This window comes from Macaca mulatta, chromosome 3, assembly GCF_049350105.2.
Source record: "Macaca mulatta isolate MMU2019108-1 chromosome 3, T2T-MMU8v2.0, whole genome shotgun sequence".
NCBI lineage: Eukaryota > Metazoa > Chordata > Mammalia > Primates > Cercopithecidae > Macaca > Macaca mulatta.
The window spans coordinates 50,923,041-50,948,440 of NC_133408.1; the positions used below are offsets into that span (position 1 = coordinate 50,923,041).

Genomic DNA, 25,400 nt, shown 5'->3' on the forward strand with positions numbered 1-25,400 from the left:
CCTGAGAACACAGCGCTCACCTGAAGGGCCAGCTGAAGCGGTACTTCACGATCTTGTGGAGGATCTCTTCACACTTCTGCAGCTCCAGGCTTTGCCTCCGGGAGCTCCGCTTGGTCTGAAGCACCTGGCAGGAAAGAAATAACAATGTTATTATAGATTCAAGACAGGAGGAAGAGTGCATAGGGCAGAAAATAAGTGTATCTGCTCAAAAAAGGAAGAGTTCAACTATTTCCTTGGCACAGAGGTGCTGAAACCTTCTGACATTCAAGTCAGGGAGCACCCTCGGCCCAGGTGGCAGGCATCTTCCCAGTAGTCCACTTGCTCGCCCCCGCAGGGCCATGGCAATCAAAGCAGCAGAGAGCAGGCAGCAGAGGCCGTCTTCACCAGCAGTCCTACTGGAGGTCGGCTGAAGGGGGCCACTGTCAACAGGACACTAGCTCTCGGAGAACAGGTGGACCTGGGGTTACAGTGACACCATGGAAGGGCATCAACAAGCCACTGCAGAAAGCCAAACAGGCTATCTGGGTCACCAGCAGCCAATTCTGTGGGGGTGAGGTGCCTCTGGGAAGAAAAGCAAGAGGTCCAATTCCCTTCCTGGGCTCTTCCAACGTAGACATGTGAGGGCTAAGTGGCTAAAGAGAAAAGGGGCGGGGCCTCCATTCCAGGTAGCCATAACAAAGCTGTGACTCACAGCAGAGGCCACACAGAGCCCAAGGGGTGAAGGCTGGGCAAACCGAGCATCTTCTAATGCCCTATGATCTCCCCAATGGCCTGCCTTAAGCCCCTAACTCCAATTTGATCTGTCAAAACAAGCACCTTTTCAAGAGTTTCTTTTTTGTTCTTCAAAGCTCAAGTGAGATCTAAAAACAACTAAAATTACATTGGTTAAGGAGCAGAGGGGAGGGTAACGTCCCTCCCATAACAACTGTCGACTCAACTGTAAGTGAGGCTCCAACATTGCTGACATTCCCACAATGAAGACCCAGCCCCTCTGAGCCCACTGGAGACACATGGATACTATTTTTAAATCCTTAATAAGTTGCAGGCTGCCCACTAACTAGTTTGCAGGCTACAGCAGGGGAATGCCGGACATAGCTGTTCCTGGAGGCCCTGCTGCTTCTGTCTGCCTACAGATTCACCCATCTGCCTCCCCAGCCTCCCAAGTTTGGGAAGAAGGAGCGGGGAGGCTCCCCTCCCACCTGTTGCCTGATGAATTCCTAATTGCTGGGGTTGGGAATAAGAAACAGAAAGGTTAGAGAAGGGATGATAAATAATTCTCACCAATTCATCCACCTCAGTGTCATCCACAGGTGGTGCCTTCGGCTGAGACCTCCTGGTAGAGTGTGGCTTCTTACCCGGGCGCCGGCCGGACCTTGCTGCAGGGGGGATGACGCTGTGCTTGCCCCGGATGGTCTTTCGAGGTCTCACTGAAACAAAAAAATAAGGATTCAGCACAGAACAACCAAAGGTGAAGGGAGGAGCATCTTCGAAATGGGGGAAAGGGATGCAGGGAGAATCCTTTTCCTGGACAAGGAAAGCAGTGGCTTCCTTTGGTTTTAAGGTGCTCTTGTTATTTTATCTTGCCTTACCTAAAAGGACACTAAAAGGCAGTGGCAGCAGATGAAGAATGGGTGCTTTTACTGCCAAAGCCCTTCAGAGGGCCAGGTCCTTCGGTACTTCTGTCCTGCCCCAGTTCTGCAGTTACTCCCAGCCATAAGGCCCCTGCAGGAATCAACTGTAAACTCTCACTCAGGAGAAGCCATTTGCTAATAGGTCAGCCTGGATTTCCCACAGCCCAAGCTCAGCCTGAGCAAGTGGATATATTTACACGTGAGATGGAACTGGATTGTAAAACAGACCCTGTGATGGCCAGGCGTAGTGGCTCATGCCTGTAATCCCAGCACTTTGGGAGGCTGAGGCGGGCAGATCACGAGGTCAGGACATTGAGACCATCCTGGCTAACACAGTGAAACCCCGTCTCTACTAAAAAAAAAAAATACAAAAAAATTAGCTGGGCGTGGCGGCAGGCACCTGTAGTCCCAGCTACTCGGGAGGCTGAGGAAGGAGAATGGCGTGAACTCAGGAGGTGGAGCTTGCAGTGAGCCGAGATTGCGCCATTGCACTCCAGCCTGGGTGACAGAGTAAGATTCCAACTCAAAAAAAAAAAAAAAACCACACAACAGACCCTGTGTTTTAATTCCCAGAGTTATTCTACACTCACCATCAGAATCTTTTCAGAGAAAAGGTGGTACTTCCATGAAGGGCCACAAGGCTGCCTCATTAAATACAATTTAGGGCTAGTCCCCTCCACAGAGACCTGCCCAGGGTCGCCAATGAGAGAATAAAGAAGACAGGCCAGGCGTGGTGGCTCACATCTGTAATCTCAGCACTTTGGGAGGCTGAGGCAGGTGGATCACCTGAGGCTGGGAGCTCAAGACCAGCCTGACCAACATGGTAAAACCCTGTTTCTACTAAAAATATAAAATTAGCCAGGCATGGTGGCACATGCCGGTAATCCCAGCTACTCAGGAGGCTGAGGCAGGAGAATCGCTTGAACCCAGGACGCAGAGGTTGCAGTGAGCCAAGATCACGCCATTGCACTCCAGCCTGGGCAACAAGGGTGTAACTCCATCTCAAAAAAGAAAAAAAAAAAAATACAAAGGCACTGAGACTACTTGTGTCTCAGGTTTACAACAGGTGCTCAGCATCAAGCCAACCAGCATTCCTCAGTGAGCCCTGGGAAACAATGCCATGAGGATTAGCTCCAAGCTTTCCATCACCTTCCCTTGGGGAGTGGGGAGATGACACTGGACACAGATAGGGTGTCTAGGAAGGCAATGACACAAAGAATCGAGAAACACTACTTTCCATTCTATTTCTAGATCACGATAACCCTTCCTTGGCTACTTTAGGGTCTCTAGCTCAAGCCCAGGCTAGTAAGAAAAGGTAAGAAGCTGATGCTTAGGTGCTACAGCCTTGAGCTGCACTGGGGAACCACATCTTTGGTGGTCTGAAAGATAGAGTTGATAAAAAGCTGTGAAGTACCAAATACTTCCTAGATCCTTTTGGCAAGTAGAGGCTGCAGAAACCTAGAAAAACAATTCCTTGGAAAGGGAGCTACAATGTAGAAGTGGAAAGCAATCACTAGCTTAAAAATAAAAGAATCAGGACAGGCGTGGTGGCTTGCGCCTGTAATCCCAGCAGTTTGGGAGGCAGAGGCAGGCAGATCACAAGGTCAGGAGATCGAGACCATCCTGGCTAATACGGTGAAACCCCATCTCTACCAAAAATACAAAAAATTAGCCAAGTGTGGTGGCGGGCACCTGTAGTCCCAGCCACTTGGTAGGCTGAGGCAGGAGAATGGCATGAACCCGGGAGGCGGAGGTTGCAGTGAGCCGAGATCGCGCCACTGCACTCCAGCCTGGGTGACAGTGAGACTCCGTCTCAAAAATAAATAATAAATAAAAAATAAAAGAATCTGTATACTACCATATTCAGGATCTGCTCTTAGACAGATCTGGCACAGTGGCTCACACTTACAATCCCAGCACGCTGGGAGGCCAAGGCTTGAACTCTTGAACCCAAGAGTTCAAGACCAGCCTGGGGAACATGGTGAGACCCTGTCTCTACAAAAAAGCTGGGCATGGTGGCACGTGCCTGTAGTCACAGTTACTCAGGAGGCTGAGGTAGGAGGATTGCTTGAGCCTGAGAGATCAAGGATACAGTGAGCTGTGATCATACCACTGCACTCTAGCCTGGGTGACAGAGCAAGATCCCCATCTCAAAGAAAAAAAAAAAAAAAAGAAAAAAAGAAAAAAAAATATGCTCCCAAGTCACTGACTCTGATCAACAGAAGATGATATCCCTGAATGCAGGACTGAAGGGCCATTTGTTCACTTACCCTGGGATACCTGAAAAATCAGGCGTAGTGAACAAACAAAAAGAGCCCGTAAGAACGCGAGAGCTTAAGGTGTCCCACATCACACCTCTGGAGTATGGGGGAAAAGTGGGAGGATAGGAGAAGACGTGCAAGCCCAAAGTCGTTAGGGTTTGGCAGTCTCACTATAGTAAGAGACTGGTCGTGCCAGGCATCCAGTCTCTCACTCCTTATACCAAGTGTGACCATTCAGAGCTGCTATGATCTTGGGAACTGAACCACTGCTTCGAAAGCTCGTTAGAATTTTGATCTGCGGTCCGTTTTCTACAAACCTGTAAAGAAAAGTGTGTGGGCCAGGTGCAGTGGCTCACACCTGTAATCCCAGCACTTTGGGAGGCCGAGGCAGGTGGATCACCTGAGGTCAGGAGTTCGAGAACAGCCTGATCAACATGGTGAAACTCCGTCTCTACTAAAAATACAAAAATCAGCCAGGTGTGGTGGCGGGTGCCTGTATAATCGGGAGGCTGAGGCAGAGACTAAGGTAATCTGAGGTAATACCACTGCACTCCACCCAGGCCACAGAGTGAGACCATCTCAAAAAAAAAAAAAAAAAAAAAAAAAAGTGTATTTTGGAAAGAGGTAGCCTGTTAAAAGAAAGGCCAGACAAGAGGACATTAGCCACGAACACAAGACTCTCCAACAGTCATGAGAAATGAACATGAGAGAATGAGAGTCAATGTGGTGAACACAAAAGATGATGCCTTTTTTCCTACAGGCATCTAGTGAGAACAGATCTGAACCTTCCTAACATCCTTCCCCCTAAGCCTTCAAACAATCAGTCATCTCTTTTTAAACCAGCAAAGCTATAGCCCTGCACACTGCAGGGAGGAGAAAATCACTGTAACCAGAGAGAAAAAGTCACTCTCTGAAAGCAGCGATAAAACAACAGCCAAAAGAACTGTTAGGAGATGGCAATGGGCCGAGAGCTTCCCCCACTGTCCCCATATGCCAAGGAGCTGAGAACCAGCAGCCTTGGCATAAATATACTTGGGACCATGAATTCTACTGAATCTTAGAGCAAGTGGGCTGATGTTACTGAGACCAAGCCACCTTCCCTCCTACCAGGCAGGTAGTTAAATGCCATCTTGGAAACCCATTTAAACCCACAGCAGCTAAGTTACGCCACAGTCACAACACGAGAGAAAAGGAAGAGAGCAAGCCGGCCACACTACCTACTGCCAAGCCAGCCTTTCCAAGCGTTCCAAGCTTAGAAAGACTGTGAAATCAACTACAAAGGAAGACAAAATACTTACATCGCAGACCAGCCACTTCATAATCTTCTTCCTCCTCCTCCTCTTCTTCCTCCTCTTCCTCTTCATCACTCTCATCATCTTCACTGTCCTCAGAAGCAGACTCTTCAGTATAGTTCCTGTGGGTAGAAAAAATAATGTAGGGAACACAGTTGTAGCCCAAAGTGGTCCTAAGAAGGGTTCAAATCCCATAGGGATCAGGAAACTTCTCTTCACAGACTAGATATGTATAATGTATGACAATACAGAGAGGGAACCTGAATGTAAGCCAGGAGAGTTTTTCACAGAAATGAAAAACGAAGTTTCAACAGCATGCCTCCTTCTGCCAGGCCACAGACAGTTTGGACAAGATACCAAAGGCAACAGAAATCAAGACCAAAATGCAATCCTACCCTTCCCCACACAAAGCAATACAAAACACTATTTCTTTTGTCTCACAAAAAGAACCAGATAATGTAACACCATCAGGTACTAAAAGCTGTCCCCACCTCTGAGGTGGACTGAAAGAATAAACAGAGCCCAGACAGGTGTGACTTCACCTTCATGGCCCCCTTCCAAGAGCTGAAACAGCTTGCAGATGACCATAACATCAAAGCAGTGGTAATCCCAGCTCGGAACAGCTGGTCCAAAGCCCCACCATTTCAGAGCAACATATCTCATCTCTTAAGTGCAGCTGGGATGGAGTGTGAAAGAACCTGCTAATACTGTTAAGGTGGGGTCAGGATCAAACAGCTCTGCCCTTTAAAAGGAAGCCCAAGCCGGGTACAGTGGCTTATGCCTGTAATCCCAACACTTTGGGAGGCTGAGGCAGGTGGATCACCTGAAGTCGGGAGTTCGAGATCAGCCTGACCAACATGGAGAAACCCCATCTCTACTAAAAACGCAAAATTAGCAGGGTGTGGTGGCACATGCCTGTAATCCCAGCTACTGGGGGTTGAGGCAGGAGAATCGCTTGAACCAGGGAGGCAGAGGTTGCAGTGAGCTGAGATCGCGCCATCGCCCTACAGCCTGGGCAACAAGAGCTAAACCCCGTCTCAAAAAAGAGAAGCCCAAGCCAGAGTGCCTATAAGCTGCCCATTTTACAACCCCAAATTTCAATGTGGGAAACAACAGTATTATCTTGGGCGAATATAAGGTGTCTCCTCCTCTTTACAAGGCCCTGTGTTTGGCCTTATTGAGGATTCGGGTAAAAAACAAAGCACAACCTCTACTCTCAGGGAATTCATAATCTCATGGGAGACAGACATGTATAAAACCAGAGACAAGATCCATGAACCAAAATACTATTTCAGAGAATGAAGGTTCAGCTGGAACACAGAGAAACCATGAAGCCTAAGGATGCAAGCACTTTTCAAAAGAGCAATGAAATGTCAACAAAGCCATGGGCAATTTACCCACTGGGAATTCCGGGCAGAGAATGCTCCCAGCTGGGAGAAAGGCACAAGAGGAAAGGATGAACAATAAACAGTCTGTAACAAGCACACAGATATGGGATCTAAAGCTAATTGAAAACCCAGGCTGGTGTTGTATAAGAGTCTCAGAAGTGAGGACAGGAGTTGGGACTTCATTCTAGAGGCAAGGGGAAGACTGGAAGTTTGTGATCAGGAATGTGAGCAGATCATTGCCTTGTGCACAGCATTCTGGTATTGCAATAGATGGGTGGATAAGAGGGGACAAGATGTGATATAAGAAAGAGGAGTTGAGAAGCCTTTGGTGACAGATGTAGAAGGGACAAATGAGAGCGGAGACTATGGAGAATGGAGAGCAAGAAACTGGATCATAAAACATCTGGGCATTGGACTGATATCGTGGCAAATTAATGGGTATGTAGGATGAGGGAGAGACATTCATGTTCAAGTTGACACCCAAGTTCTACTCATGATAGGGAAGAAAACATTATGTATGGGTAAGGAAGGTAATCAGTGTGAGATTTTTAGCAGTGGGTGATTGCAGAAGTAATCATGAAGACACAGGAAGTGGGCAACAGGAGGCTAAAGGCAGAGAGAGAGATTTCATTACTTGAGAAGAAGGTATGGTCAAGAAGACAGAGAATGTGGCTGGCAGTGAAAACTAGAAATGTCAACATTCAGCTAAAATTAGATCAGAGTCCTTTGAGCTCCTACTGAAGTACTGTAAATGATCAGTTTCTGCTCCCAAAAGATGAACTTAAAGCTCCTTAGACTCATTCTGTTTGAATAACTCAAGCTTAATTATAACAGCTATTCATATTTATTCATTCAATTATTTTTAAAAGAAAAGATTCTCACCTGCCACGGGAGTTGCGCCTGGCAGTAGCGGGCTGGCAAGCTGGGCACTGCCACTCACCATCTGGTACTTCATAGAGGGCCGGCCTCAGACAAAACAGGTGGAAGGCTTTATTACACTCATCACACAAGATCAATTTGTCATCCTCACCTGCAAAGAGATAAATGTGAATAGCATTGTTGGGAGCACAGCAGCAGTCAGTGAGCTGTAAGGAAGAGGCAATCACCCTACAATTCACGGCACACGAGAAGACGTGTTCCATAGAATGCTACCCAGCTGCTGTTTTGTAAATGCAGGCATTTTCTAAAAAGAAATATAGCATAACTTAAGACTATAGATAATTTAGGAATCAGCTCTCCTAATTTATATCCCAAAACCTACCTATGGCTAAGACAGGACAGTTAACAATTACTAAGAGGCACAAAAAACCCAAGTGAGAGCAGGAAATTTTGCTGCTCTTTTGACCTCCTCAAACGTTTCTCAACTTATGCCTAATGGGTTCTCTCTGTGTGGTGTTTTTTGTTTTGTTTTTTGTTTTTTTTTTGAGACAGTCTTGCTCTGTCGCCCAGGCTGGAGTGCAGTTGCACAATCTTGGCTCACTGCAACCTCCGCCTCCCAGGTTCAAGTGATTCTCCTGCTTCAGCCTCCCAAAGTGCTGGGATTACAGGCGTGAGCCACCACGCCTGGCCCCTGACGGGTTCCCTTATATTCGAAAAAGTGTTATACTGAGTCAACTTAATATGGTCATCTCTCCTTCCAACCTTCATTCTAGAGCAATTGAACGCTTTACAGCAACTGAATTTTACGTAGATCTTTTCATCTCTAACCTAACTCAGAAAATAACTCTAGCCAATGAAAAGCCAATCACAAAAGGGTTTCTAGCCATGAAGTTCCTTTTGCACACACGAGACTGCATGCTTCTCACTTTAAATGGACCACCTTCTGCTGAAAGCACGTATCTTACTTCACAGATGACTAAAGTTCTGAGCCAATCAAAGGATATAAAACTAAACTAAAATAGTTAAAAGGATTAACTAATTTTGTTTTCTGTAGAAAATCAGGAGATTGAAGAGATCAATTGCTTTTATGTTACGCTCTACAATGAGGAACAAAGGGAGTGCTCTGATTCCCTGGCATGACATTTCAAAGACTGGCATGTTACAGACCTCCAGGAGAGTAAAATCTATACCATACTTATATTCTGTGTACACAAAATTCTTTTGGGTAGAAATGAAGATCTTGGGAATAGAAATCCTACTCCCGCCGGGCATGGTGGCTCACGCCTGTAATCCCAGCACTTTGGGAGGCTGAGGCAGGTGGATCACCTGAGATCGGGAGTTCGAGACCAGCCTGACCAACATGGAGAAACCCTGTCTCTACTAAAAATACAAAATTAGCTGGGTGTGGTGACACATGCCTACAATCCCAGCTACTAGGGAGGCTGAGGCAGGAGAATCGCTTGAACCCAGGAGGCGGAGGTTGCGGTGAGCTGAGATTGTGCAACTGTACTCCAGCCTGGGCGACAGAGCAAGACTCTGTCTCAAAAAAAAAAAAAAAAAAGAAAAGAAAAGAAAAGAAATTATACTCCCTAATACACCCACATAAGCAAATTTGATTTAAATATACCTTTCTTTCGACAAACTTTGCACCTAGCATTTTCTGCAGACATATCCCACTTGATACAGGCATCAAGCATTCCAAGCAGCACGTGCATCCTGGAGAAAGTCTGAGCTTCCCGGATTGCTGTCTTCCATTTCTCCAGTGCAGATGCAACCTAAACAGAGACCAAACCAGGCTAGCATTACTACAGTGACCAAAGACACCGAGAACTAGGAACAGGTGACAGTATGAGTGAATTCTGAGGACACTTGCCTCCTAGAACTTCACTAATCTAAACTATTTATTCTTACAGAAAAAAATCAAGGCTCCAAAGGGTGAAAAAAACTTGCCAAAGGTCACACAGAGATGCAGTGGGAGTGGATGGATGACTGGGGACAAGCATCTTCTAGGGACCAAGACTCAGTATAATTTAAAAATAGGATCACCTGTATGCTGTAAATGCTATAATGCAACAATTTTATACAGCTAATAAAACTCTGATTTAAAAGATAATAACCTACCACAACACCACCAATCCAATACCACAGCTGGATTTCAATGCCCTGCCCGAAGCAAAGAGGTCCTTGTGAAGTAATGAATCTCCTAAAGGAAAAGAGCCAGTTACCCTGGAAGGCCATGGGCTTTAAAATACAGGTGCCAAGGAACAAAGATAGCCGAGTTTGTTCCGAAGTGGGGTACTACACAGACTGGGGTGAGGGATGAGGGGAACAGGGCTGCTTTTTCTCTTTCCTATAAAAATAGAGAATCACAGAGAGCCCTGTGTATATAAATTTATGGGTAACAAGTACTATAAACACACACACACAAATCTACATTTAAGAAGCTGCTGAAGTTCAACTGGAAACTGACTGATTCCTTGCTCCAACCTCCGTTGTAGATATTTCAACATCTGCTTTGAGAAACAGCAATCTCCTCCCTTACTTTTGCAGAGCTCCACAGTAAACTGAGGTCCACAATCACAGCTGCCTTGCTGTCTTCTCCCCTGATAAATGGAGAGCTGACAGACACTACTGCAGATTCTTTTCTTGAGAGGATAATCCAAATCTTTTCAATGGAATATCAATGTAAGAATTTTAGGTTCGGTTCTTTAAAAGTGCTTGAGAACTGGCAGGGAATGACTACAAATAGGCTTTGCTGTCCTCTAGCGGACACTCACATGTAGTGCACACAGTATGGAAGGAAACAGTCCTGGGCAGTTCTGCTTTTTACTATTTCCTATCAATGCTAAAATCTCAGCATACAACAGCTTATCTGACCTCATTAAAACTTTTTTTTTTAATTTGAAGGTATTTTGGGAATAGGCTTATTTAACCTTTTTTAAAAAAACAAATTTTAAATAGTATCACACAGTAATAGGTAGCCCTTGTAACTGGCTTCTTTCACTAAGCATGTTTCTAGGTTCATTCGCAAAGCATGTAACAATACTTCCATCAGTTTTACTGCTGAACAATATCTCACTGAATAGATGTTCCACATTCTGCTTATCCACTCATCAGCTGACAGATATCTGGGCTGCTTCCGTATTTTGGTTATTCAGAATCACCCCATCTTACGATGGGTCAGACCTAGGACTTCACAATGGTGCAAAAGTGATACACATTCAGCTGGGCGCAGTGGCTCACGCTTGTAATACCAGCACTTCAGGAGGCTGAGGCGGGCGGATCACAAGGTCAGGAGTCTGAGACTAGACTGGCCAATATGGTGAAACCAGGTCTCTACTGGTTTTTGTAAAAATACAAAAATTAGCCGGGCATGGTGGTGCACGCCTGTAGTCCCAGCTACTTGGGAGGCTAAGGCAGAAGAATCATTTGAATCCGAGAGGTGGAGGTTGCAGTAAGCCAAGATTGTGCCATTGCACTCCAGCCTGGGCAACAGAGTGAGATTCCGTCTCAAAAAAAACCAAAAAAAAAGTGATACACCTTCAGCGGGCTCCTTGATTTATGATACGGTTACACCCAGATAAAACCATCGGAAATTATAAATACTGTAAGTCAAATAATGGGTTTATTGTGACACAGCCCCATCCTAAATTCAGGAGTACCTATAATCAGGATGTCAGGACAAATGCCACTAGAGTAAACAATCAAACAAAACCCAGGATTTTGCCAAATAATTGTCTTTTCTATTTAATTCAATAAAACAAAATAAGCATTAAAAACTGAAATCATCCACTATTACAAAAAGATTTGAGAGAGAATCCATTTTTATAAATAAGGAAACTGAATCCCAGATTAGAGACTGATAGAAGCTCATGCAACAGCCTAGTGCCAGTTGAAAAAACTTTGGCCCTTGCTAAGTGGAAACCTTCAAAGCAAAGAACAGTGGAAAATTTCAAAGCTGTGGTTGAGTTGACCTCTGGTGGGGAACCACAGGGCATAATGCCATTTTAATGCAGAACACTGCTGAACTACTTAGTAGGCAGCCTAGCTGATTTTCCAAGAAACTCTTCCATGCTTTCCATTTATGTACTGTGTCTGGACCTGCAAAGTTCTCACATTTTCCTCCCCAACTAAGCTAAGAACAAGTCTCATTTGACAAACTGAGTTTACTTCACTGTGGAACACGGGACTCAAGAAGTTAATGAGAATCCTACAGTGACGGGGGAGTTCTCAATGAGAAGAAAGCACTGCTGCAGGAAAAGAAATGGAAAGGACAGATGTGACTCTTGGACAGATCACATCAAGAAACTCTTCTGTATTCAACTTGAGTTAAAAACAAAACCTATGTAGTAGTAAGACTAAAACCTATGCCTAATGAGAAGAGATTTAGCTAAGGAGACTGTTTAATATCTTAGACAGTCTAATATCTTAGACTGTTAACTGTTTAATATCTTAGACATCATCTAAAAGGTTACCTAGGTGCTATATACAGTCATTTAAAAGGAACACAGGGCCAGATGCTGTGGCTCCTGCTTGTAATCCTAGCACTCTGGGAGGCCAAGGCAGGTGGATCACTTGAGCCCGAGTTCAAAACCAGCAACATGGTAAAACCTTGCCTCTACAAAAAATACAGAAAACAGCCAGGTATGGTGGCACATGCCTGTGGTCCCAGTTACTTGGGAGGCTGAGGTGGAAGGAACACCTGAATCTAGGAGTTTGAGGCTGTAGTGAGCCAAGATTGCACCATTGCATACACCAGCCTCAGTGACAGAGTGAGACCCTGTTATTCACTCATAAATAAAATAAGCATAGGCTGGGGCATGGCTGCTCACACCCATAATCCCAGCACTTTGGGAGGCCAAGGTGGGAGGAGTACTGGAGCCCAGGAGTTCAAGACCAGCCAGGGCAACGTAGGGAAACCCCTTCTCTACAAAATAAAAAAATACATAAAAATTTAAAAATTTGCCAGGAATGGTGGCAGGCACCTGTAGTTCCAGCTACTCGGGAAGCTGAGGTGGGAGGATCACGAGCCTGGAGTTTGAGGCTGCAAAGAGCCAGGATCTGGCTACTGCACTTGAACCTGGGCAAAAGAGTGAGAACCCATCCCAAAAAGTAAAGAAATTTTTAAAAATAAAAGAAATACAGGAAGGTGAAAACTAAATCCCAGCAAGATAATGACATACCACATAGTAAGTGTCTGAGCTTAAGTAATGAATTAAACTTTTATCTAAACTGAATTTTCTTTCTCCACCCTGCTTACCTCTTATCCAAAATTATCCTCCCCATATCACATATCATCCTCGGCCTCAGGAAGAAATGTAGGGGGAACACGACAATTATGTACAAACATATGATAAGCTTTGGAAAGGACAGCAGACTCACTCTATGTAAATGGGGAGGACAAACAAGAACCAGCTGTCAGTGACAAAGAGGCCAATTTCAGTTTTATGCTGCCCCTCCCACAACCTGATCCATTCCTATACATTCTTCAAAACCCATCCTCTTCTGTCTGGGAAGTTTTCTCTAGTGTGCCCTGGGTATCCCTCACAGTGAGCCTGAGTACTGCTCTTTCTCATCATTACTGGTCACACTATGGTAAGGGTCCCCCGCTGGTCTCACACTCAAACTGAGTTCCCTGAAAGCAAGAACTTAAGGATTCTTTTTTTTTTTTTTTTTGAGACGGAGTCTCGCTCTGTTGCCAGGCTGGAGTGCAGTGGCGTGATCTCAGCTCACTGCAACCTCTGCCTCCTGGGCTCAAGTGATTCTCCTGCCTCAGCCTCCTGAGTAGCTGGGACTACAGGCTTGCATGACCACACCCAGCTCTGTGTGTGTGTGTGTGTGTGTGTGTGTGTGTGTACTTTTTTTTTTTTTTTTAGAAGAAATGGGTTTTCACCGTGTGTGTGTGTGTGTGTGTGTGTGTGTGTGTGTGTGTACTTTTTTTTTTTTTTTTTTTTTTTTTTTTAGAAGAAATGGGTTTTCACCATGTTGGCCAGGCTGGTCTCGAACTCCTGACCTCATGATCCGCTCACCTCAGCCTCCCAAAGTGCTGGGATTACAAGTGTGAGCCACCATACCCGGCCCTGAACTTAAAGGCTTTTTTACTCATCTCTGTAAAACCTCCAAACTTAGTAATGACTGGCACAAGCAGGCAGCAGGCCTGTACCAGATCTCTGTAAACAAAAAAAAAAAAAAAAAAAGAAAGAAAGAAAGAAGGGAGGGAGAGGCAAATATAAAATTAGTGACAAGTATTCCACACTAAATAATGGTTAGGACCTCTCCCATAATGTAGTGCTCTCAAATTCTTTTCTTCACAAATAATCTTAAGCAGAAATCTAATATACAAAACAGACAAAAATGGAGCTGCTAGTTATTCTAACAAGTTTCATATTTATTAATAAGTAACACAGAAATTAAAAGATCAAATGTGGCTGGGCCAAGTGGCTCATGCCTGTAATCCCAGCACTTTGGGAGGCCAGGGTGGGTGGATCACTTCAACCCAGGAGTTCAAGACCAGCCTGCCCAACACAGCGAGTCCCCATCTCTACGAAAAATTTAAAAATTGGTTGGGGGCGTGGTGGCACTCGCCTGTAGTCCCAGGTACTCAGGGGAGGCTGAGGTCGGAGGATCGCCTGAGCCCAGGAGTTTGAGGCTGCAGCGAGCCATGACTGCACCACTGCACTCCAGCCTGGACAGCAGAGACCCAGTTTCTAAAGAAACACAATATAAAATAAGAAAAGAGCAAATATGACATCGGGTAGATCTGTGTGGACTAACAGAACAGAGTGGACAGGTGTCTAGGATATACTGATAAGTGAGAAACTGAAGAATATTATGTATGCATAGTAAGATTCCATTTTGTAAAAAATCCAACAAATCTTTGTACATACGTAAAATGGACACTAAACTATTAAAAAAAGTGACATCCTTGGGCAGTGAAACTAGGGTGGGAGTTATATATTTTACTTACCTCTCATTTTATTTACTTACAATAATAAAGCATGCTACATTTAAAAATAAAAAGTGAGGAAACTGGATACTAATATGAAAAAAATGAAGCTGAAGCCTTACCTTCTACCACTGACAAAAATTAACTCAAATGGATCAACGACCTAAATGTAAAAGCTAAACTATAAAATATTTAGGAAAAAACAAGAGAAAGAAAGGTTCATGACACTGAATCTGGCAATGATTCGAATATGACATCAAAAGTGAAGGCAACAATGATAAAAAATAGGTTAAGTTAGACTCCATGCAAATGAAATGCTTGTATGCAAAGGACACTATCAACAGAATGAAAAGGCTACCCACGGAATGGGAGGCTATATTTGCAAATCATATATCTGAAACGGTTATTATCAAGAACACATAAAGAACTCATACAACTCAACAACAAAAAAACCCAATTTAAAAATGGGCAAAGGACTTGAATATACATTTCTCCAAATAAGGTAGAGAAATGGACAATAAGCACATGAAAAGATGCTCAACATCATAAATCATTAGAGAAAAAGAAATCAAAACAAAATGAGATACAACTTCATATCCATTAGGATGGATACTATTAAAGAAACAGGACAAAGGCCGGGCACGGTGGCTGAGGCCTGTAATGCAGCGCTTTGGGAGGCCAAGGCAGGCGGACCACCTGAGATCAGGAGTTCGAGACCAGCCTGGCCAACATGGTGAAACCACATCTCGACTAAAACTACAAAAAAAATTAGCCAGGAGTGGTGGTGCACACCTGTACTCCCAGCTACTTGGGAAGCTGAGGTAGGAGAATTGCTTGAACCCAGGAGAGTCTGCAGTGAGCCAAGATCACACCACTGCACTCCAGCCTTGGCGACAGAGGGAGACGCTGTCTCAAAAAAAAAAAAAAAAAGTATTGGCAAGAATGTGGAAAAACCAGAACCCTCATGAGTTGCTAGAGGGAATGTAAAATGGTATAGTCACTGTAGGAAAGCGTATAGTGGTTACTCAGAAAAGTTAAACATTGAATTACCATATGATCCAGCAATCCCACTACTGGGTATACATTAAAAAAAAAATTAGAAGCAGGTACTCAAGTATTTGTTTTTGTGGTTTTCTTTTCTTTTTTTTTTTTTGAGATGGAGTTTCGCTCTGTCACCCAGGCTGGAATGCAGTGGCTCCATCTCTGCTCACTGTAGCCTCAGCCTCCTGAGTTCAAGCGATTCTCCTGCCTCAGCCTCCCTAACAGCTGGGAATACAGGTGTGTGCCACCATGCCCTGCTAATTTTTGTATTTTTAGTAGAGACGGGGTTTCACTATGTTGGCCAGGCTGGTCTCAAACTCCTGACCTCAGGTGATCCGCCCACCTCGGCCTCCCAAAGTGCTGAAATTACAGGCATGAGCCACTGTGCCCTGCCAGGACTCATATTTGTACACCCATGTTCACAGCAACATTATTCACAATAGCCAAAGACAGAAGCAACCCAAGTGAGTGGATCAACAAAATGTGGTACACAGACATGATATAGTAAATATATTTGGTCTTTCTCCGCAGACTAAAACCTTAATAGGAGTGTCTTTCGTTATTCAGAGGAGCCCCTTTGGCTCACACCTAAATTTATGCTAATGAGGCTTTCGGTGAGACCTCTAGTTATGAGGCTGGTCACCAGAAAGACCAGACGATTAGAAGGCTGGAATGTTCAGCCCTACCCACAAGTTCCTGAAAGGTAGGAGGAAGGGGAGACTTGAGAGATTAAGCTTTACAACGATACTGGAACAAGATTTGATCAGCTTCAGGTAACACACTCGGAAGCTGGGAGGAAGGAGTGTTCAGAGGACACATGAAAGCCCCACGTACCCCTGCTCCGCCACCTTCCTTGTTCCATGTATCTCTTCCATCTGGCTATTCCTGAGTAGTATCCTTCAAAATGACCCGTTAACCTAAGTAAAATGCTTTCCTGGGTTCTGTCAGGTATTCTAGCAAATTATCAAACTTAAAGAGAGGGCCGTGAGAATCCTAAATGTATAGATGGTACAGGTGGCAACGTGGGACTTGCAACTGGCATCTGAAGTGAGAACAGTCTTGTGGGACTGAGCACTTTAACTTGCAGGATCTGCCACAAACTACAAGTAGATACAGTCAGAATTAAACTGAATTTTAAGAGTAGTTGGTGCAGCAGATAACTGGAGAGTTGCTTAGGGTGGTAAAAACCCCACATATTTGGTGTCAGAAGTGTATGAAAAAGTTCTGAAGACTGATGGTGGTGATGGTTGCAAAACAACGTGAATATACTTAATGCCACAGAATCGTACACATAAAAATGGTAAATTTCGGCTGGACATGGTGGTTCACGCCTGTAATCCCAGCACTTTCGGAGGCTGAGGTGGGCGGATCACCTAAAGTTAGGAGTTCGAGACCAGCCTGGCCAACATGGTGAAATCCTGTCTCTACAAAAAATTCAAAAATCAGCCAGGCATGGTGGCATGCACCTGTAATCCCAGCTACTTGGGAGGCTGAGGCAGGGGAATTGCTTGAACCTGGGAGGTAGATGTTGCAATGAGCTGAGATTATGCCACTACACTCCAGCCTAGGCAATAGAGTGGGACTCTTTCTCAAAAAAAAAAAAAAAAAAAAAAAGTAAATTTGTATGTTATGCATACTTTTAACCATGATTTAAAAAATATCTAGAGCAAGCATGGCTGGGCACAGTGGCTCATGCTTATAATCGAACTTTGAGAGGCTAAGGTGGGAGGATAGCCTAAAGCCTGAAGTTCAAGGTTACAGTGAGTTATAATCAAATCACTGCATACCAGCTTGCACAAGAGCAAAACCCTGTCTCTCAAAATTAAATAAACAAATTTTTAACGTGTTTAAAGTCACCACCACCAGCAAAAAGAAAGTTTGCTTTCTTCTTTTTTAAAAAAGAAAGCAAACTCTGGTTAAAGGTGGGAAGGCCACATCCACTGTGACCACCACCCAATGACCAAGAAGCAGGGCTGCGCTCCACAGGCCAGTGTGAAAACCACAAGAAGGGGTAGAAAGTGATTACAAAAAAAAAAAGGAACACTCACTCAGGGCACAGTGCCTACAGTAGCTAAAATGCATAGGGTTAGATTATTTTAAGACCAAATCACACTCACCTACACAATCACAAACTACAACTTCAAACAACAAAATACCTTTGCTTCCTCTACCATTTTCTTCTCTTCATCCACCTCCTCAGTTTTTGCTGAATCTTCGCTTTGGAGTTTTCTTCTCTTTTGCTTGGGAGCCATGAAGCCTTGGAGAAATTTCTTTATGACACTGGCCTGAAGGGCAATCACACACTCGCCAAAATCCTTCAATTTCTCTAATGAAATGACCTATAGGAAAGGATTTTAAAACCAGACTGAGAGAAGGCCAAAAGGAAGATAAAAGGAATCCATCCTCAAATTCAAATAAATCTAGACTCAAATGCCACATAACATTCATTTAACAAAATCAAGAGCCACATACCATTAATTTAACTGTGCTCCTCAGTTCGCTGCATGGCTTATGCATTTTAAAGTAGCTGACTGGTCGGGCGTGGTGGCTCACATCTGTAATCCCAGCATTTTGGGGGGCCAAGGCGGGCGGATCACCTGAGGTCAGGAGTTCGAGACCACTTTGGCCAACATGGCAAAACCCCATCTCTACTAAAAATAGAAAAATTAGCCAGGTGTGGTGGCATGTGCCTGTAATCCCAGCTACTCGGGAAGCTGAAACAGGAGAATCACTTGAACCCTGGAGGCGGAGGTTGCAGTGAGCCAAGATTGTGCCACTGTACTCCAGCCTGCGTGACACAGCGAGATTCCGTCTCAGAAAAAAAAAAAAAGTACTTAACTACTTCCCTTTTGCCAGCTAAGGGATCCACCAAATGAGTTACATAGTTGATTCATTCAATAATGACTGAGTGTCTACTATGTTTAAACTATAATCTTAAGGCAAAGACACACTGAGAAAGTAAAATAAAAATTTGCTGACTTTCCAACTTAATAATTTTTAAAAAATTTTTTTTCATATTTGTAACTTGCTTCCAGCATGTAACTAACTACATGTAAGGTAGTGTGTTTTACAAACTTGATCTCCTTTTTTTTCTTTTTAAAGAGACAGGTCTCACTGGGTCACCAAGGCAGAAGTGCAGCAATCACAACTCAGTGCAGCCTTGAACTCCTGGGCTCAGGTGATCCTCTTGCCTCAGCCTCCCCATTAGCTGGGATCCCAGGTACATGGCATCACACCTGGCTAATTTTTCAAAATTCTTGCGCAGGCTGGTCTCAAACTCCTGGCCTCAAGCGATCCTCCTGCTTCACTGATCTCTTTTTAAGCCTCACATCTACCCGATAGATGAGGAAACAGAAGTCTGGCCACTTCATCAAAATCATGTGCCCAACCAGGTGTGGTGGTGGCATATGCCTGTAGTCCCAGCTACTCGGGAGACTGAGGCAGGAGTTTGAGGCTGCTCTCAGCTATGATCTGTGAATAGCCACTGCACTTCAGACTGGGTAAGATGGTTGCCACCTGTACCATCTATACATTTAGGATTCTCACGGCCCTCTCTTTAAGTTTGATAATTTCTTTTTTTTGAGACAGAGTTTTGCTCTTGTCGTTCAGGCTGGAGTGCAATGGCACAATCTTGGCTTACTGCAACCTCCACCTCCCGGGTTCAAGCAATTCTTCTGCCTTAGCCTCCCAAGTAGCTGGGATTACAGGCATGTGCCACCACATCCAGCTAATTCTTGTATTTTTAGTAGAGACGAGGTTTCTCTATGCTGGTCAGGCTGGTCTCGAACTCCCAACCTCAGCTGATCTGCCTACCTTGGCCTCCCAAAGTGCTGGGATTACAAGCATGAGCCACCACATCTGGACAAACAAGACCTATCTCTTAAAAGATCAATTAATTTAAAAATAAAAAGAAAAGAAATAAAAAATGTCCTTAAACACTATCTTATCAATCACACAAGACATGCCAATTAGAAGATAACATTTTAATAGTCACAAACAAAGAAAAATGATACCCCAATGTCAGCAAGATATAGGCCTGAATTTGGCACAAAGTAGGCAATTAATGAACATTTGCTACACAAAAAGTAAACGTGTAACATCTGAAACCTGCAAGATCCTTTGGGTTCAATAATTCTTTTTAAAAAAATCATTAAGGGCCGGGTGCGGTGGCTCATGAGGTCAGGAGATCGAGACTATCCTGGCTAACATGGTGAAACCCCGTCTCTACTAAAAATACAAAAAACTAGCCGGGTGTGGTGGCGGGCACCTGTAGTCTCAGCTACTTGGGAGGCTGAGGCGGGAGAATGGCATAAACCCGGGAGGCGGAGCTTGCAGTGAGCCGAGATCACGCCACTGCACTCCAGCCTGGGAGACACAGCGAGACTCCGTCTCAAAAAAAAAAAAAAAAAAAAATCATTAAGAATCATAAAGATGGGCCGGGCGCGGTGGCTCAAGCCTGTAATCCCAGCACTTTGGGAGGCCGAGACGGGCGGATCACGAGGTCAGGAGATCGAGACCATCCTGGCTAACACGGTGAAACCCCATCTCTACTTAAAAATACAAAAAACTAGCCGGGCGCGGTGGCGGGCGCCTGTAGTCCCAGCTACTCGGGAGGCTGAGGCAGGAGAATGGCGTGAACCCGGGAGGCGGAGCTTGCAGTGAGCTGAGATCCGGCCATTGCACTCCAGCCTGGGCGGCAGAGCGAGACTCCGTCTCAAAAAAAAAAAAAAAAGAACCATAAAGATGTTTCAATCTTTTTTCCCAGGAAATGTACCAAGAATTCACAAGATTAATTAAAAAGAAAAAATGTGCATATGCAAGATACACATATTATTTGCTTATTCTAATAGCAAAAAAAAAACAACAAAAAAAACAACAAAAAAAAAACCGGCTAGAAGAGTTGAAAAGTACTTATAAATTAGGAAAAATGGCATGGGGGGATGCAAATGAACCTGTTCATAAAAATCACAAAACCATAAAAGCACACACATTGGCTGGGTGAGGTGGCTCACACCTATAATCCTAACCCTTTGAGAGACTGAGATAGGAGGATCTCATGAAGCCAGGAGTTTGAGATCAGCCAGGGCAACATAGTGAGACTCTGTCTCTACAAAATTTTCCATTTGTGTGTGTGTGAAACAGGGTCTTGCTATGTTGCCCAGGCTGGTCTTGAACTCCTGGGCTCAAGCAATCCTCCTGCCTTGGCCTCCCAAAGTGCCAGGATTATGGGCGTGAGCCACCATGCCCAGTCTCTATAAAAAAATTCTAAAAATCAGCCAGGCAGGGGTTGCTTGTGCCTGTAGTCCCAACTACTTGGAACCCTGACATGGTAGAATCACTTAAGCAAAGGAATTTGAGGTTGCAGTGAGCAGTGATTGTGCCACCATACTTCAGCCTAGGTAACAGAGAGGGACCTCATCTCTTTAAAAAGAAAAAAAAGACAAAACATGTCATAGTGCATGAGGAATTTGAAAAGACCTACAAATATTAATATGCCTAGAATTATGTAGACTTATTGATTTAAAATCAGTAAAAAAATGGTTTACAATAGTAATTGCTGCATAGTATTCACCAATCTTCGACACCTAAACCTACCTGCTATGGTGTATGGGATCTTTTGAGAAGTTTCACCCATCCCACTGAAGGGTCCCTCTGAGCACTAAAGGACAGGACTGTGATGACAGCCCACTGGACAACATGAGTCACGCCCAACATAAATAGAAATCTGAGCTGACTGAGTGTGAAGAGTGGGCAAGTGCAGGATACACAAGCATGTTTTACACCTGAAAGCAGAGGCATCGCAAGGGAAAGATGTGAAATGATGCTGTATGACTAGAGCCTCTACAATCAGTTTTCATCCACCTTAGTAGCGAAGCTCTTTTCATACCAAGGTTGTAAGCCAATTATTAAGCGTTTCTGGATACCAGCAAAAGATAACAAGGGAAAAATACATGTACATAAAGTATTTTTGGTTCCATACATGTCTTCCAAGACAAATCCAAACATCGGATTTCCAGGAAGGTCATGCTGGGAAGTCAAGAACAGCATCAGGGAACAACTTCAGATTGAGTTTCCATGAGTAATTCAAGGGGGATTTTCTTATATTCTTACCCGGGCTTCAAATTCTGATGTTTCTTCCACATATCCAAGTCCTCCTTTTTGTAACCTTGTTGCAACTTCAATGAGATCACTACGAAGAAAGTTTAAAAGCTCCTGGTTGCCATCACAGGATTTTAGACCCAAATTTGGTTTCCGAGCTAGATGAATAGAGTGAATAATGTCCTGGTACCTAGAAGATTTGGGACAAGAGAAAAGGGAAAGAAAGAAACCTTTTGAAGATGTTCTTTAAATTTCAATTACTTAACATTTTATTTCTAGAAAACTTACTTAGATCTCTTTCACCTCTCCCTGGTGTTTTTTCTTTTTTTTTTTTTCCTGAGACAGGGTCTTGCTCTGTCACACAGGCTGGAGTGCAAAGGTGCCATCACAGCTCACTGCACCTTCAAACTTCGGCACTCATGCAGTCCTCCGACCTGAGCCTACAGCTGGGATTACAAGGCATGTGCCTCCACACCTGGCTAATTTTTTTTATTTTTTGTAGGGATGGGGTCTTGCTTGCTATGTTGCGCAGACTGGTCTCAAACTCCTGATTTCAAGTGATCCTCTCCCTTAGGCCTCCAAAACTGCTGGGATTACAGGTGTGCACCACCACACCCAACCACTTCTAAGCTTTTAATGGTAGGAATCAATCTTCATATTTAGTGAACAAAACAGGTCCTTTCAATTCAACACACGCAGCATCAAATGTGCTGCCCAAAGAGAAGGAACATCATAGAACTATATTCCTTTGGGGCTCTGTGTACTGACATTTTTTCCTTTTTTTTTTTTTTTGAGATGGAGTGTCGCTTCGCCCAGGCTGGAGTGCAGTAGTGTGATCTTGGCTCACTGCAACCTCCATATCCCATGTTCAAGTGATTCTCCTGCCTCAGTCTCCCTAGTAGCTGGGACTACTAGGCGCCCGTCACCACGCCCGGCTAGTTTTTGTATTTTTAGTAGAGACGGGGTTTTGCCATGTTGGCCAGGCTGATCTCGAACTCCTGACCTTGTAGATCCACCTGCCTCCGCCTTCCAAAGTGCTGGGATTACAGGTGTGAGCCACTGTGCCCGGCCCTCCTTTGTCTTTCTTAATTTGCCTAGACACATCTGTATTCAGACAACACAATTCTGAATGCAATTTTAATTAATTTACACATTAAGCAGTGGACTAACATCAACATTATGTACCTATTTTCCCTCGCAAAAGTCTGGCAATGGTGTAGAGTATGTACTGAATCACATTTTCCTTCCCTCTTCCATCAAACCTAAACTCAACCATGAAATTGAGCAGAGTCAGAAATAAGAGGTGGCATTAAGCCAAAATCTTATCCTGGCTTTGATAGAAATGTCTACAACAAATATGGCAGTCGCAAATTTAGATGGAGTTGATGCTACTTTGTAGACAGAACAGGGTTTTTGGTTCTTTTTAATTCATACGGCATGAAATTCACCAACTTGAAGCATGTACTTCAGTGGTTTTTGTTGTAGAACCACCACAACTATGTAATTCCAAAACATTTTCATCACCCCAAGCAGGAATCTCTTACCTGTTAGCAATCATCACTCCCACTCTCCCCTTCCCCTATCCTCTGGCAACCACTAATCCACTTTCTGTTTGAAATAGATTTGCCTATTCTAAATGTTTCATTTGAATGAAATCATACACCACATGGCCTTTGATGTCTGACTTATTTCACTTAGCATGTTTTCTAGGTTCATCCATGTTGTAGCACAGAACAGTACTTCATTTCTTTTTGTGGCTAAATAATATTCCATTATTTGAATATTCTAAATTTTGGGCATTTTTTGTTTCATTTTGTTTGAGATAGCGTCTCGCTCTGTCACCCAGGCCAAGCCAGAGTACAAGGGCATGATCTTGGCTCAGTGCAACCTCTGCCTCCTGGGTTCAAGTGACCAACTCAGCTCGGCCTCCCAAGTAGCTAAGACTACTTCATACACAAACCACCACACCCAGCTAATTTTTGTATTTTTTGTAGAAACAGAGTTTCTCTATGTTGCCCAAGCTGGCCTCAAAACTCCTGGATGCCGAGACATTGGCCTATCTTCACCTCTCAAAATGCCAGGATTACAGGTGTGGGCCACCACACAAGGCCTGGATATATACCAAATTTTATTTATCCATTCCATCAATTGATCGTCATTGCCATTGTTTCCACCTTTTGGTTCTTCTGAATATTGACAGAACACTTCTGGACACCCACCCATCTGGGCCTGCACCTGCAAAGCTGTCTAACAACCATGAGGCTCACAGCTTGGTGCTGGCACATGTTCTTTAGTGCATAATCCTGCTACTCTACATATAGATGGCCAAAGGCATATTTTTCCAATAAGCATAATGTGCCAAGAAAATATCAGGTAATATGAACACAAAACGGTTACACATTTAAAATATTTTACTTTAGTAACTTTAATGGATAATAAAAAAAAAAACTCTCAGATATTTATATCCAATGCTAAAGAGAAGTAAGATGTGACGAGTAAGATGAAAACCTCTTACCTCTTCTCTAGTCTCTCTTTAAGTTGACTTTCCCTTATTCCCTGAGGGTGAAGACAGTTTAACAATTCATCCAGCTCCTTTTGACTATCACATAAAAACCTGTAGGGGCAAAACAGACCTGATAACTCTGAAAAAAAAAAAAAAATTCAAAATCAAACACTAAGCAAGGGATCTAGAGTTGGTAGTGGGACTTGGGAGAACAGAATTCCAAATGTGTTCACAGTTTACTATCTAGAAGTAGAATTAAGTAATTTACTATTTTCATGATGACTAATGTTAACTCTGTACTAGGACACCAGAGCCAATATGGTTCCTATTAAAATATTAAATGAAATTTTATAAAGTTAATTAGCATACTTGTCCCTTTCCCTCCAGAGAGTAAACCTATACCCAAAATTCAAAAATGAAACGTCATTAAACCACAGATGATCACAGTTAAAGTCACAGAATGGATCCTCTAAAACCTAGCTCACTGCCTAAAAGCAGAATTGCACACAAAGGAAACTAACAGCTATGCACACAATTTGTTAATTAATAAAAGTTAAGGAAAATCTTAAATACTTCTATTCCCAACCAAATTTAAGCTACATTTTTACTGCTATATAAGATATATCACATAATACACAAAGTTATATTACAAGGGGGGAAAAATCAAAATTCCAACCCTTAAAAAACAAGTATCCTCTTAACGAAAATCAGGTCTGCTAATGCAAGAAGTTTTGGTACCCAAAATATCAAAGTCACACAAAGTATCCTGAGCATTATTAACTCACTGGCATCACTATACTAAATACTTTCTTCCTTAACAATTAAAAGGAAAAAGAAAGAGCAACCAGATGAATGCTCACATTACCATAGGTTCTGTCCTTGTTTAGGTGTGGTTGTCTCTACAGCAACTTCTGTTGCTGGTCCATGTTGTGTGTTCATGTTTGCATTTTTACCTAAGTTTGCTTTCTTACCTAAGAAAAATTGAGATATTAGGTTGACTACAGTAAATGCCCAATTGCTAGTTTCAAACCTAAGCAGTACCCAGTGCCAAACTCAACAATTTGTAACAACACAGATGGTTCCTGTGAAATATCAAATATATCTTCATGTATAATAGATGCTACTTTCTCTTACATATCTTAAACACAGCATGTTATCTCAGATATTTGCTGAGGTGGAATCGCTGCACAGTTCCAAAGTTTAAAAGTACTGCAACTTAGAATGAAGAAGAATGACTATCTTTATATCAAAGCAAAATAAAGAACTTACTCCTTTTACATGATGTTAAGAGCAAAGGCATCTGTAGTGAAGTAGAAGCAATGAGAATACATAAATACCATAGACTTATCCTTGGAGGTTT

At 43.4% G+C, this 25,400-nt stretch overlaps 1 protein-coding gene across 7 annotated transcripts in view; it reads right to left on the reverse strand.

The window, feature by feature from the left end:
* BAZ1B (bromodomain adjacent to zinc finger domain 1B) overlaps positions 1–25,400 on the reverse strand; it is an 83,226-nt gene that overhangs the window by 2,306 nt on the left and 55,520 nt on the right. For all 7 annotated transcript variants that reach the window (XM_077995216.1, XM_077995213.1, XM_028845064.2 and 4 more), the window contains 9 exons: positions 24,906–25,011; positions 24,053–24,151; positions 21,550–21,727; positions 17,595–17,777; positions 9,079–9,226; positions 7,455–7,602; positions 5,191–5,306; positions 1,282–1,427; positions 21–124 (listed from right to left, as the gene is read on the reverse strand). In XM_077995216.1, coding sequence (XP_077851342.1) covers positions 21–124; positions 1,282–1,427; positions 5,191–5,306; positions 7,455–7,602; positions 9,079–9,226; positions 17,595–17,777; positions 21,550–21,727; positions 24,053–24,151; positions 24,906–25,011 — 1,228 coding nt within the window. The remainder of the gene's footprint in view (positions 1–20; positions 125–1,281; positions 1,428–5,190; positions 5,307–7,454; positions 7,603–9,078; positions 9,227–17,594; positions 17,778–21,549; positions 21,728–24,052; positions 24,152–24,905; positions 25,012–25,400) is intronic.